The 14,186-nt window shown below is 68.4% G+C and overlaps 1 protein-coding gene across 1 annotated transcript; it reads left to right on the plus strand.

The window, feature by feature from the left end:
• The first annotated feature begins 846 nt into the window (after positions 1 to 846).
• On the plus strand, positions 847 to 13,613 carry ASMTL (acetylserotonin O-methyltransferase like). The gene is made up of 13 exons (XM_037511717.1): positions 847 to 942; positions 2,837 to 2,968; positions 5,362 to 5,409; positions 6,528 to 6,592; positions 6,760 to 6,821; positions 6,992 to 7,100; positions 7,466 to 7,760; positions 9,406 to 9,568; positions 10,757 to 10,923; positions 12,050 to 12,182; positions 12,557 to 12,700; positions 13,064 to 13,186; positions 13,402 to 13,613. The coding sequence occupies exons 1-13, from the start codon at positions 850 to 852 to the stop codon at positions 13,611 to 13,613; spliced, it is 1,746 nt and encodes a 581-aa protein (XP_037367614.1). The 5' UTR covers positions 847 to 849.
• Positions 13,614 to 14,186: the final 573 nt, after the last annotated feature.

The following is a 14,186-nucleotide window of genomic DNA, read 5'->3' on the forward strand; positions in this document are numbered from 1 at the left end:
CAAGGCCCACGCCCCCGTCTCTGCACCCCTAGGACCTGACGCCCCATCTCTGCACCCCCAGACCCCAGAAAGGGCGCAACCACGCCCCGATCCCAGGATGCTTATGGAGGACCCCTCCGGTATGGCTCCTGCTCCAACCCCGCATCTCTGCACCCCCAGGGCCCACACCCCGTCTCTGCCCCCCAACCCTCCCCACCCCTCTCGCTGGGAGTATCACCCCCAAACCCCCGCGGGGACCCCCCCTCCGTGCTCTCCCCCACCCAGGCCGCCAGCACCCGCGTCTCCCATTTGTCTCGGATGCACCCCCGTGCCCGCGGCCCCTCTGGGACCCCCCCAAAGCACAGGGCGCACCCCAAGTGCGAGACTCTGCCGGCGGGGACGCCCCCTCCCCGCGCACGCCCCGCGCGTGCCCCGCGCGCCGCCCTCAGGGAAGGCACAGCCGCCCTCGGCAGCCGGGACCCCCGCCTGGGGTTCTGGGGTGCCTCGCCAGGCCGCGGCGGGGCGGTGGGGTCTGCGCAGGCGCGGGCCGGGGCGGGGCGCCGCGGGGGGCGTGGCCTCGCGGCTCGGGCCGCTCGGGGCGGGGCCTCGCGGCTCGGGGCGTGGTCAGGGCGGGGCTGCGCCAACGGGCCGGGGCCGGGGCGGGGCGGGGCTCCGCGCGGAGGGGCGTGTCCGGGGCGGGGCCTGGCGCCCGCGCAGGCGGGAGGGCCGGGGCGGGGCGGGGCCGGGGCGGGGCCGGGCGCGGCGGGGCGGGGCCGGGCGCGGGGCTTGTGCGCGGGCGCAGCAGCGGCTGCCGGCGGGTCCAGCGCGGTGGGGTCCGGCCGCGGGCGCGGGCGCGGGCGCGGGGGCGCCATGGTGCTGAGCCCGGTGCTCCGCAAGCTGCAGGGCAAGCGCGTGGTGCTGGCCAGCGCCTCCCCGCGCCGCCGGGAGATCCTCAGCAATGCGGTGAGCCCCCCGGCTGCTCGGGGCGGGGGGGGGGTTTGGGGGGGCCGGTCACCCCGGGCCGACAGACGGGCCTCGGGGCCCCCAGGCCCGGTGCCTGGGCGCGGGAGCCCGGGGGTCAGCTGCTGACCGCGTCCCCCCACCGGCCGTGGGTCTGGGGGCTGCGAACAGGGCCCAGCGCCCCCGGCCCTGCAGGGGTCAGTGGGCAGCGCAGGGACCCGGGTGCCCCCCGGCCAGCTCATGGGGGCCCCTAGCGACCCCTGCGTGCCCCGATCTGCCCCCGGGGCCACGTGTCAGGACCAGGGTGGAGGCAGCTGGCCCTGGGGGTCTGGGGGGCCCCCCCGGGTGGGCGTCCAGACATGGGGGGACAGTGTCCACTGCGAGGCGGCCCTGCGTCACGGCCACCTGTCCCCTGGACTCTGGAGCCCCCGCCCTGGCCCGCGCCGGTCACCTCTGACCCTCGGGGCACAGCCTTCCCCCGGGTCACCACCTGGGCCCAGCCCGGCTCCCGGACCCTTTGACCCTTGACCAGTGTCCACGGCCCCGGCCCGATCGATGCCGCCCTGCTGGCCCCTCTGTGGGTCCCGCAGGTGCACGGCTGGCCTGGCTGGCTGCCCCCCAGCCCCCTCCACATGCCTGCCCTGGTCTCCTGCCCCCCAATACCCGCGTCCAGCCCCCTCACCTCCAGGCCCCCCATCTCCAGGCCCCCCATCTCCAGCCCCCTAATTCTCAGCTTCTCAGTCCTTGCCTCCAGGCCCCTAGCCCCCAGCCCCCAGTCTCCAGGGCCCCATCTCCAAGCCCCCCATCTCCAGCCCCCTAATTCTCAGCTTCCCAATCCCTGCCTCCAGGCCCCTAACCCCCAGCCCCCCAGTCTCCAGGCCCCCCGTCTCCAGCCCCCTAATTCTCAGCTTCCCAATCCCTGCCTCCAGGCCCCTAGCCCCCAGCCCCCAGTCTCCAGGTCCCCCATCTCCAGGCCCCCCGTCTCTGGCTCCCTAATTCTCAGCTTCCCAATCCCTGCCTCCAGCCCCCTAACCCCCAGCCCCTCAGTCTCCAGGCCCCCCGTCTCCAGCCCCCTAATTCTCAGCTTCCCAATCCCTGCCTCCAGCCCCCTCACCCCCAGCCCCCCAGTTTCCAGGCCCCCCGTCTCCAGCCCCCTAATTCTCAGCTTCCCAATCCTTGCCTCCAGGCCCCAGCCCACAGCCCCAGTCCCCAGCACCCCCAGTTCCAGGCCCTGTCCCCTCAGCTCCCAACCACCCTAATCCTGCCTCCAGTCCCTGCACCCTAGTCCCCAGCCCCCCAATCCCTGGTCACCCAGCCCCTACAATTGCTGCCTCCTGCCCCCAGCCCCCAGCTACCCTAATATCTGGCCCTCCCTCCTCCCATCCCCAGCCACCCCAAGCCCTGCCCCCAGTCCCCCTAATCCCTGGCTCCCCAGCACCCCCAGTCCAGGCCCCCTCCCCCCAGCTCCCAACCACCCTAATTCTGCCTCCAGTCCCTACACCCTAGTCCCCAGCCACCCTAATCCACACTCCCAGCCCCCCTAATCCCTGGCCACTCAGCCCCCACAATCCCTGCCTCCTGACCCCAGCTACCCTATATCTGGACCCCTCCCCCATCCCCAGCCACCCCAAGCGCTGCCCCCAGTCCCCCTAATCCCTGGCTCCCCAGATCCCTCTGCGCAGGCCCCACCACCCCAGCCCCTGACTCCCCAGCCCCCAGGTCTGTGCGCTCTGCCCCCAGCCCCACCCAGAGCGGGGCCCGCAGCCCCCCTACAGCGCAGTCCAGCAGGTGCACCAGCCGGTGGGGGCGCCCCCTCAGCCCACGCCCGTGGCCCACCCTCCGCCTCCCCGGGACCGGTCTCCCCGCGAGCCTCAGGACCCCTCTTGTGCACTCGCAGGGCCTCAGGTTCGAGGTGGTGCCGTCCAGGTTCAAGGAAAGGCTCAGCAAGGCCTCCTTCCGCAGCCCCGACGCCTACGCCATGGAGACCGCGCGGCAGAAGGCGCTGGAGGTGGCCGCGCGCATGCACCAGGTAGGGCCGCGCCCCGGGGACGGGGGACACAGCCTGGCCCCCAGCCTGGCCCCCAGCTGGGCTGCCCCCCGCAGGCAGAAGACCGGGCCTGGGTGTGCGGGGACTGCCCTGGGGTGCACAGGCTGGGCCGGAGATGCGCAGGGACAGGACAGGGGTGCACAGGGACTGGCCAGGGGTGCAACAGGACAGGACAGGGGTGCATGGGACTGGCCAGGGGTGCATGGGACAGGACAGGGGTGCACAGCGACTGGCCAGGGGTGCATGGGACAGGACGGGGGTGCACAGGGACTGGCCAGGGGTGCACGGGACAGGACGGGGGTGCACAGGGACTGGCCAGGGGTGCATGGGACAGGACGGGGGTGCACAGGGACTGGCCAGGGGTGCACGGGACAGGACGGGGGTGCACAGGGACTAGCCAGGGGTGCACGGGACGGGACAGGGGTGCACAGGGACTGGCCGGGGTGCACGGGACGGGACAGGGGTGCACAGGGACTGGCCAGGAGTCCGCAGGAACAGACCAGCGGTGCCCAGGGACTGGCCAGAGGTGCGCGGGGGACGCAGGGACACAACCTGGGCAACGCAGCCCGGCAGGGTCTGTCCCTGCGCGTAACCTCGAGGCCGGACTGTCCCCCCGTGACAGCTTCACGCGGGAAGACGGGGCGCCCAGCCGTCTCTGCGTGTGGCTGCGGGAGGGACTTGCTGGCCACAGCGGCGGCGTGTGGGCGGGTGACCTTTCCCGTGGCCAGCGAACAGGCGGGCGTGACGAACACTCAGCCCCGAGGGGGACCGACGTGGCCCGCGTGGCACTGCGTGTGGCGTCGTGACGACTTATAACTAGTGTCACTATCACGGAGGATGGACGATCCACGGAGCTGAGCTGTTGCCGCGTGTGACCACGTAACAGACCCTGGTCACGAATGCGGCCCTTTGGCTGTGACACAGTCACATGTACACGTGATGGAATCATGCATGTGTTGTGTATGTTATGCAACCACACGCGTGTTGTATGTTAATGTGTGGCATGACATGTTAGTGTGATACATGGTATGTAGTTAACGTAGCTGGCCTGTCACACGTGAGCACATAACCGCCGTAATTAACGTCCCTGTCATGTATGATGGAGCATGAACGCGGCTGACCTAGTCCTGCACGTTGCTATGTAACAGACATGCATGACACATACATGATGCTGTAAAATTAGCGCAGCTGACCTGCGATTACTGTGTGACCCTTAACAGACCCTTATCGTTCACGTGACTCTCAAGCTGTTACTGCATGTCACGTCATCACACACCATCGCACACCATCACACACCATCACACACCACCACACACCATCGCACGTCCCGTCACGTCTGGCGTGGAACTCTGGTGACGGCTGCTACGCGTCAGACTACGACGGTTGACGTGACCGTCTCCTGCGACGGAGACCCACGCGGCGTGGCTGTCAGTCCGGGTCCCCGCGCCAGCCCCGGCCATGACTGACGTGCTCACGCGTGGTGGCGCGTGAACGTGGCTGAGCCATCGTCCGTCTCCCCGGGTAGCTCGGGTGTGGCCATCGTGACGCTCTCGCTGGATGAGGAATCGGGCGTGTATATCGTCCTCACGTCATCATGGTTTCGTCCTTATCGCCCCTACACGCGTCGCCCTCGACAGGCCCGCCACGTCGCGCCCATGACACGGCGTGAGCGGCCTGCCGGGCGTCACGCCACTGTAGCACACGGCGTTTGACAGACATACTCGCCCCTTTTGTAAGGTTTATTTATTGACGCACGCAAGAGCTGGGGTGCAGCCAGAGGTGCGGGGGGTGAGAGGACTCCCCAGAGGCAGAGTGGGGAGCAGGACAGGTGCATCCCCTGAAATCCACGGCTGAGGGGAGCAGCGGGGAGTCAGGAGGGGTCTGCTGCGCCCCGCGGGTAGCTCCCTGGCCGGCCGGGGATGGAACCCGTGCAGCGGAGGCTGCCGATAGCGTCATCGTGCTCAGACTTACCCCCTGGCGCCCCCAGGGACGCCCCAAGTTTGATCTTTAAATGCCCCCGACGTTCACTTTTGCACCCAGATTTCAGAGAAGCGTCTGCATCTTCCTCGTCCATTTATGTGACGCCCCAAGTCCCTCAGAGAGGGTCAGAGTCGCCGGCCTGAACTGCATGATTTGGGGGTGGGGATTTGCGTCCTGACCTGTCACCCCCAGCCCCAGTGGACATGCACCCCAAGGGGCTGTGCTTCTCCGGCCGAGCCCAGCTTGCAGGTGGGCTCAGGTGCGTCTGCAGGGGCGTTAGCGTGAACCCCAGGGCCCCTCTGGGTCTGCAGATGTCTCGGGGTCCCCCATCTTGACACAAAGACGTGCAGACTCCAGGGCCCTCCCACCTGAACGAGCGTCTGTGTCTCTTGCAGAAAGACCTGCGGACCCCGGACGTGGTCATCGGCGCCGACACCATCGTGGTGAGTGTCCAGGGCCTCGCGCGTCCCGGCCCTGGTGAGGGACACGGAGCGGCCGCAGCGGGGTCCTGGCGTCCGGGCCTCCCCCGAGCGTGCATGGACCGGCGCACACCCACCCCAGACACCTCGTCCGAAGTTTGCACACGACCCTGTTTGCACACAGGGTCCCCCGGGTGGGGGGCGGCACTCAGACAAGCCACATTGGGGAGCCCATCTGTACCCCCTGACCTGCGGGTGGCACCGCCGGGGTGTATCCAGCCTCTGGGGCCCTTTGCTCTCAATCCGCTTGCTCCGACGTGGAGGTTAACTGCGGCAAGCCCGGCTGTGCGTCCACTATCGGGGGCTCAGCTGCGTCCCCCAAATTTCCTAGCACCCGAGGATGCTTACAGCCAAGTCTGTAAATAGTTCGAGGAACAGTGAGGGGGCCTGGTGGGGGTCCTGACCACAGGACGGGCCACTAGGAAGCGCAGGTGAGGACAGACAGGTGTCCCTGGGGGGACAGGGGAGAGGATGGGCCACATCCAGGAGGAGCCGCCTGCCCCACCCAGGCCGGACCTCAGCCCAGGGCGGGGAGACCCTTCTGGGATGTGAGTCCCAGTCTGGGATTTTCTTAATGGCCGCCCCAGCAGAATCAATGCATTACGCCTGGGGTGCACCCCCCAAAGGTGTTGAAGGCAGGTGTCCCCAGAAAGCCTTGCACACGCCAGCTCACGCCAGGAAAGTCTCACCGCGAAGTGCACATAGCCCAAGAGTCCACGGGAAAATGATGGGCACACGGATGGGGCCCATCCACGCGCCGGGGGAATATTACTCGGCCAGGAACAGGGAGGAGCTGACATTCCCAGCCCCGTGAATGACCTTGAGAACACGATGTTCAGGGAGCCAAGCACACACGGTGTCCAGTCCTCAATAGGGAATGTCCAGAACCAGCCGGTCCACAGGGACAGGGAGTGGACACTTGGCACTGGGCCGGGCGGATGGACGTTGGCAGGGTTTTCTGAGGTGGTGAGGGACGGGAGTGGGGTGCTGGCTGCAGAGCCACCTGCGATTTGTGGAGCGTAAAGGTCAGGTCTCGCGGCCATCCCCCCAGAGATGACCCTCTGTGCCCTGTGTCCCCTCAGACGGTGGACGGGCTGATCCTGGAGAAGCCGGTGGACAAGCAGGACGCTTACAGGATGCTGTCCAGGTGGGCGCTGGGGGGGGCCTCGAGCTGGTGAGCGCTGAGGGCCAGCGGGCCGGAGCCTCCCCCCCGGCCCCGGCCCCTGGAGTGGACACACCCCTCGCCCAGCCGGGGTCTCCCTCTGGGTGGACAGCCGGACACCAGGGGACACGCGGGGGGCTGTGTCTCCACAGGCTGAGCGGCAAGGAGCACAGCGTGTTCACGGGCGTGGCCATCGTCCACTGCTCCAGCAGAGGTACGTCCGCCCTGCCCTGGTCACCGTCCTGGCCAGTCCCTGTCGCTGTGGCGCGATCGCTGCCCCTGGGAGACCCTGGCAGGCTCTCCAGCCTGAGGCCAGTGTGGGCGGCAGCGGCAGGAGCCTGCTGGCCTGCAGCCGGGGGGACCTCAGCGGCTCTGCCCTTGCAGACGGCCAGCTGGACACGGAGGTGTCCTCCTTCTTTGAGGAGACCCGGGTGTGCTTCTCCAAGCTGTCCGAGGCGCTGCTGTGGGAGTACATCGACAGCGGGGAGCCCATGTGAGTGGGGGTGGCCGGTCCCAGCCGCAGGGGGCAGAGGACGGAGGTGTGTGGTCACCCCTGGCCGTCCCGGGGCCACGCGCCCCACCCACCAGGCTCCGGGAGGGCCCTTCCTGCTCCCGCAGCCCCCGGGGTGCCCAGTATTTCTGCTGAGGCTGCCGCCAGGAGAGTCTCCCCGGCGGGAGGCTGGACGTGCAGGCCCAGGTCCTCCCTGCTCTGGACCCCGGGAAGGCCAAGGTGGTCATCGTGTGGCGACACCGCAGGATGTGGGGCGGGCCCGGGGTCACCCCGCGCTGGGCCTCGGCGGCACGAGCCCCACCTGGCCGCGTGTGAGGCCCCGCCCAGCGCCCCGGTCTCCCGCGCAGGGACAAGGCGGGCGGCTACGGCATCCAGGCGCTGGGCGGCATGTTGGTGGAGGCCGTGCGCGGCGACTTCCTCAACGTCGTGGGCTTCCCGCTCAACCGCTTCTGCAAGCAGCTGGCCCGGCTCTACCCGCCCGACGGCCCCGCGGGCGGCGGCTCTGCCCCTGCGCCCAGCGAGGGGGTCGGCGGCCTGGACGGAGCGGGGGCGCAGGACGCAGACTGCAACGGGGCGCCGGAGAGCCCGGGCGTCCACCCGAAGGACCTGCTGGAGCTCATCGACGGCTTCAAGGCCTCCAAGGTACCCGAAGGGGGGACTCGGCGGCTGGGCAGCTGGCCCCAAACCCCGGGAGCCCCCGCTTGTCCAGGCCTGAGCCCAGGGGCCCACCCCAGGGCTGCGCACCCCAGGCTCCAGGGGACCCCTTCCTGCCGCCCCCAGCTCCAGGGCCCCAGGCGGGTCTGGGTGGGGCCGAGTCCCCATCTAACTCCGGGTGCCCGGGGCTCCTCCTCCGTGTCTGCGTCTCCTCATGTGTCCCCTGTGAGGACGCGGTCCTGGGTGCGGGGCCCTGACCTGGGCCACGGCCTGTCGGGGCCTCACTCGTCACCCCTGAAGGGATCCTGTTTCCAAGGTGCTGAAGGCAGGGATGGGGATTCTCATATCAGTCCATCATCCACCATCATCCATCCATCCTCTGTCCATGATCCATCCACCGTCATCCATCATCAACCATCCATCATCCATCATCATCCACCATCATCCATCCATCCTCTGTCCATGATCCATCCACCGTCATCCATCATCAACCATCCATCATCCATCATCATCATCCATGCATCACTCATCATCATCCATTTGTCATCCACCATCATCCGTCATCCTCCATCATCCATCATCATCCATTCATCATCCATCATCTATCCATCACCCATCTAACATCCATCCATCATCCATCCGTCATCCACCCATCATCCATCATCATCCATCATCATCCATCCATCATCTGTCCATCATCCATCCATCCTCTGTCCATGATCCATCCACCGTCATCCATCATCAACCATCCATCATCCATCATCATCCATCATCATCCATCATCATCCATCCATCATCTGTCCATCATCCATCCATCCTCTGTCCATGATCCATCCACCGTCATCCATCATCATCCATCCATCATCCATCCATCATCATCCATCATCATCCATCCATCACTCATCATCATCCATTTGTCATCCACCATCATCCGTCATCCTCCATCATCCATCATCATCCATTCATCATCCATCATCCATCCATCACCCATCTAACATCCATCCATCATCCATCCGTCATCCACCCATCATCCATCAATCATCCATCGTCCATCCATCATCCATCCTCCATAAACCATCCTCCATCCACCATCCATCCATCCTCCATCCTGACTATCCATCTATGTACCCACCTACCATCTTTCCATTTACATATCCTTGTATCTCCCTCCCTGCTCTCCATTGGTCTGTCACCTGTCCGTCTGCCTACTTACCCACCTGCCAATCATCTGCCATGTGTATCTTCCATCCCTCCCTACCTGTCCATGTCACCTGTCTCTCCATCTACCTCCATGTCCTTACCTCCCTCCCGTTCTGCTTACCTCCCTGCCAATGCACCCATGGACTTACCTGCCCCATCTGCCCCTCTGTCTGTCCATCCATGCATCATTCTGCCTTCTCTGGTCCTTCATGTGTCCATCTCTCTACCTGCCTGTCCCCGTGGGCTGTATCCATCCATGCCCCCACCCGTCCCACCAGGCCTGCACAGCGGTGCCCCGTCGGCCAGTGTCCGACCCAGCGGGGGCTGAGGACAGGCACGGCTCCACCCGAGGTCCTTCCACCTGCAGAGTCTGGGGGAGTAGCGGGTCTCCCCGGGTCATGTAATAACCCTGGGGTGTTGCTCTCCCTGGCAGGCCCTGTTCACGGCCTGCAGGATGAAGGTGTTTGACTTACTAAGGGACGAAGCCCCCCTCAAGGCTGGGGCCATCGCCGGCAAAATCGACGCCTCCTTGGGCGGGACCCAGCGGCTGCTGGACGCCTGTGTGGCCCTGGGGGTGCTGGAGAAGACAGAGAGGGGTGAGTGGCCCTGGGCGTTCCCGGGCAGGGGTGCAGATGGCAGCCCCCGAGAGCAGGTATGCCCCCCGCCAAGGGAGGCGCGAGCCATCCCTCTGTCCTCGGAAGGCGTCTGTCCTTACACACGAGACGCAGAGGGCGGTAGAAGATGAGACGGAAGGGTGTGGGCCAGTGTAGATCGCAGGTGACAGCTGTGTAGACAGGAACGTGGCCCCAAGTTCCTACCCTGAGAGACCCCATTTACATGTATGACCTTCACCTGACTAGACCAGGCCCGCCCTTCACCTGATTCCACCAGCAAGGCGCTTTTTTAGAGGGTCTGTGTAGAATTCCTGCTCCGAGGTACGGCCTTCACCTGATTAGGCGCGGCCCACCCTGTCTCTTAGGGTTGGGTCAGAATCCCTTCCTTTTCGGAGAAACCCCGTTCATTTCTATGACCTTCACCTGATGAGACCAGGCCCACCCTCACCAGCAAGGTGCTCAGTGGCTGGTGCAGAATCCCTTGCTGCTCTGAGAAGCCCCATTCCCATGGACGGCCTTCACCTGATTACCCCAGGCCGACCACTCCAGCCAGGCGCTCTCCTCGTGGGCGGGTCAGAACCCCTTCTCTGGAAACCCACTCCACAGCTACAACCTCCACCTGATTAGACGCGGCCCACCCCCACCAGAAAGGCTGTCTCTTAGGGGCTGGGTCAGAGTTCCTCCCTTTCCCCAGAAACCCACGGTCACGTCCGTGACCTTCCACTGGTTAGACGCGGCCCACCCTCCCCGGCGAGGTGCTCTCTTCGAGGCTGGGTCAGATCTTCCTTTGCTGAGAAACCCCGCTCGTGTCGGTGACCTTCCACTGGTTAGACGCGGCCCACCTTTGCCAGAGAGCCGCTCTTTTAGGGGGTCTGTGCAGACGTCCTTTTCTGAGGAACCCCGTTCACAGCCACCACCTTCCGCTGATTAGACGCGGCCCACCCTCGCCCGCGTCGTGGGCTCGTAGTGGCCGGTGCAGGATCCCTTCCTCCTCGAGGAACCCCATTCACGTCTGTGTCCTTCGACTGATCGGACCAGGCCCCCCGTCCCCGCGCGGTGCTCTCTCTTTCTCTCGTGCTTGGGGCAGGAGCGGGGTGTCGCAGCGCGCGCGAACCCTACGGCCTTTCGGGGGCCCCGGCACGCTGTGGTCACCGATGCGCGTCCCCGCAGGCTACAGCAACGCGGCCCCCGCCCGCCTCTACCTGGTGTCGGACGCCGAGCGCTCCCTGCACAGCCTCGTCCTGCACCGCGACGCGCACGACTGGGCCCTCTTCACGCAGCTGGAGGCGGCCGTGCGCCAGGGCGCCTGCCAGGACCCGGGGGACGGCCCGTTCCAGGTGGGCGTTGGCGGCCGAGCTCCGGGGACAGCTGCGGCCCGGTCACTCCCTGACCCCCCGGCCCCTCCTGCGATCCACCCCTCTCCTGCGTCCTCCACCCTCACCTGCGCCCCCCACCCTCTCCGGCGCTCCCTTGCCCCCTCCAGCGCCCGCTACTCCTTCCTGCGCTCCGCCCACCCTCACCTGCGCTCCGTCCACCCCCACCTGCGCCCTGTCCAGCCTCTCCTGCGCTCCGTCCACCCTCTCCTGCGCCCCGCCCACGCCCTCCTGCGCTCTGCCCACCCTCTCCTGCGCCCTGTCCACCCTCTCCTGCGCTCTGTCCACCCTCTCCTGCGCCCTGTCCACCCTCTCCTGCGCCCTGTCCACCCTCTCCTGCGCTCTGTCCACCCTCTCCTGCGCCCTGTCCACCCTCTCCTGCGCTCTGTCTACCCTCACCTGCGCCCCCACCCTCTCCTGCGCTCTGTCCACCCTCTCCTGCGCCCCACCCTCTCCTGCGCCCCGCCCACGCCCTCCTGCGCTCTGTCCACCCTCTCCTGCGCCCCCGCCCACGCCCTCCTGCGCTCTGTCCACGCCCTCCTGCGCTCTGTCCACCCTCACCTGCGCCCCCACCCTCTCCTGCGCTCTGTCCACCCTCTCCTGCGCCCCACCCTCTCCTGCGCCCCGCCCACGCCCTCCTGCGCTCTGTCCACCCTCTCCTGCGCTCCGCCCACGCCCTCCTGCGCTCTGTCCACCCTCTCCTGCGCTCCGCCCACCCCCTCCTGCGCCCCGCCCACTCCTGTGCCCTCCACCCTCTCTTGCGCCCCCCACCCTCTCCTGCGCCCCCACCCTCTCCTGCGCCCCCCACCCTCTCCTGCGTTCTGCCCACCCTCTCCTGCGCCCCCCACCCTCTCCTGCGCCCCCCACCCTCTCCTGCGCCCCCCACCCTCTCCTGCACTCTGCCCACCCTCTCCTGCGCCCCCCATCCCGTTCTGCGCTCTGCCCAGCCCCTTCCTGCGCTGCGCCCACCCCTCTTCCGCCCCACCCACCTCATCCGGGCACCCTGCCCCTAGGCCCCGCCCGCCCCTGCGGCCCTGCTGGCGCCCCGTGCTGGGCAGGGCCTGCGTCCCCTGACCCCCGTGTCTTGCAGGACCCCTCCCAACGCAGCCCGGAGACGCAGCTGCGCTTCCTGCAGGCCATGCACAGCCTCGCCCAGCTGACCGCGCCCCAGGTGGCCACGGCCTTCGACCTGTCCCGCTTCACCTCGGCCTGCGACCTGGGAGGTGCGCGCCCCCCACCGGGCGTGGCCCCGGAACCCCGGCCTTTCCTGTCCCGCCTGCCCCCCAGGCGCCCGCCTGGTCCTCCCCGCGGCACCCGGGCCGGTCCTCACCCGGCACAGTGCAGAGAGGCGCAGGCGTCTCCAAGTGGGAGCCCCGGGCGCCTCTGAGCCGCCAGCTCGCGCGTCAGGTCCTGCGCCCTGCGCCCACCCTCCCTCCTCGGGGCGCAAGGTGGCTGCGTGGCACCAGCCATCGCGTCTGCTCCCCACGGCAGAAAGCACAGGGAGCGTGGCCCCCCGTGAGGGGCTGCGCCCAGGCCCGGCCGGTGGGCGCGGGCGCCAGGTGGGGAGACGCGGGCTCAGCGGCGTTTGTCTCCGCAGGCGGCACGGGCGCCCTGGCCCACGCGCTGGCCCGCGCGTACCCGCGGCTGCAGGTGACGGTGCTCGACCTCCCCGAGGTGGTGCAAGAGGCCCCGCGCTTTCAGCCCAGCGGGGGCCCGGCCGGGCGCGTGCGCTTCGTGCCAGGTACGCGCGTCCCGGAGGGCGGCACAGCAGCTGCGCGCCGAGAGCTTCTCCGCACCAAGGCGGGGGCCGGCGCGGGAGGGGGCGGAAGGGCGGGGTGTCCGGAGAGGACCCTGCTTCTGCGTCAGTGCGCGGGGGGGACCCTGCACCCACAGGGGCGCACTGACGCAGCAGCCCTGGACAGCCGCGGAGCCCGCCTGAGGCCTTCTGGGGACGCAGCTCCCCAGCGTGAACCCCAGGGCCCAGCTAGGGCTCGAGTCTGTTTGGGGGGCACGCGTAGGCCCTCAGCAGCCTGCCGGGTCTCCCAGAGACTCGGGCGCCCGTCCCAGGGCCCCGAGGCACCCACTGCGTCTCCCCCCGAACCAGGGGACTTCTTCCAAGACGACCTCCCCGAGGCCGACCTGTATGTCCTCAGCGGGGTCCTGCAGCACTGGCCGGACGAGCGCGCGCACCAGCTGCTGAGCCGCGTCGCGGGCCGCTGCCCCCCAGGTGAGACCCCGCCGCCCCCAGGGGAGAGGAAGGGGCACCCTCACACTCGCGCGCCGAGCCCGGGCTCCGCTGCCCCATCTCTCTCCCCGAGTCCTGCCCGTCCCTTCCACCAGCTCCGTCGGTGCCTTTTCCTCCCGCCTGTCCGGCCCCTGATCTGTCCAGCCCCTGGGGGACCCCGCGGCACCGCGGGGCGCCCACACCCTCCTGTCGCGCAGGCGCGGGCCTCCTGCTGGTGGAGACGGCGCTGGACACCGAGCAGCGCGCGGCGAGGCTGCGGACCCTGGACGTGCTGCTGCAGGCGCGGGGCGGGGCGCGCCCGCGGGCGGAGCTGGAGCGCCTGCTAAGGGCGCACGGCTTCGGGGACGTGCGCGCGGCTTCCGCGGGGGGCCTCCTGGACGTGCTCCTGGGCATCCGAGCCTCCGCGTGACGCCCGCCGGCCCCGCGCGCCGCAGCGCACTCGGGGGACCTGGGGGCGCGCATTAAACAAAGGAGAAGCTCGCAGAGTACCGGCGTCGGGGCCCAGGGCGGAGGGCGCGCGCAGAGCCGAGAGGGCGCGTCTGGAGAGGACCCTGCGCCGGGTCAGCGGCGCCCTCCGGCGAGGGCACAGCTCCCCATAGCCGCAGCTTTCACAGGCAGGCAGGGGCTGCCCGCGGTGGACCTTCCTGGCCCCGGACACCTGCGTCCTCACTCGCCAAATTGCCAGGCCTAGGCCGCCCCTCGGTACCCCTGCGCCCCTGCTCCCCGCCTGCCTGGAGGGCAGCGGCTGCCCACTGCTGGGCCGCGCGGGTGTGACCTGGGCCCCTGGGCGCGGAGGGGGCTGGTGAGGACCCGCTCAGGGGTGTGACCCGGTCCCCAGGTCAGGAGTGGGGTGTCCAGGGCACTGGCTTCCTCTCCGGCGGCGGTGCCCAGGGCAGATGGGGCCTGTTCAGTCCCGGCCCATGTGGCCGCTCCCCCGTCTGTGTAGCTCAGGGAAAGAAAGAGCGCCCCAAGTCAGCTGGGG

The sequence above is a fragment of the Talpa occidentalis genome, unplaced genomic scaffold (genome assembly GCF_014898055.3).
Source record: "Talpa occidentalis isolate TD23 unplaced genomic scaffold, MPIMG_talOcc4v2.1 talOcc4.15, whole genome shotgun sequence".
Taxonomy (NCBI): Eukaryota; Metazoa; Chordata; class Mammalia; order Eulipotyphla; family Talpidae; genus Talpa; species Talpa occidentalis.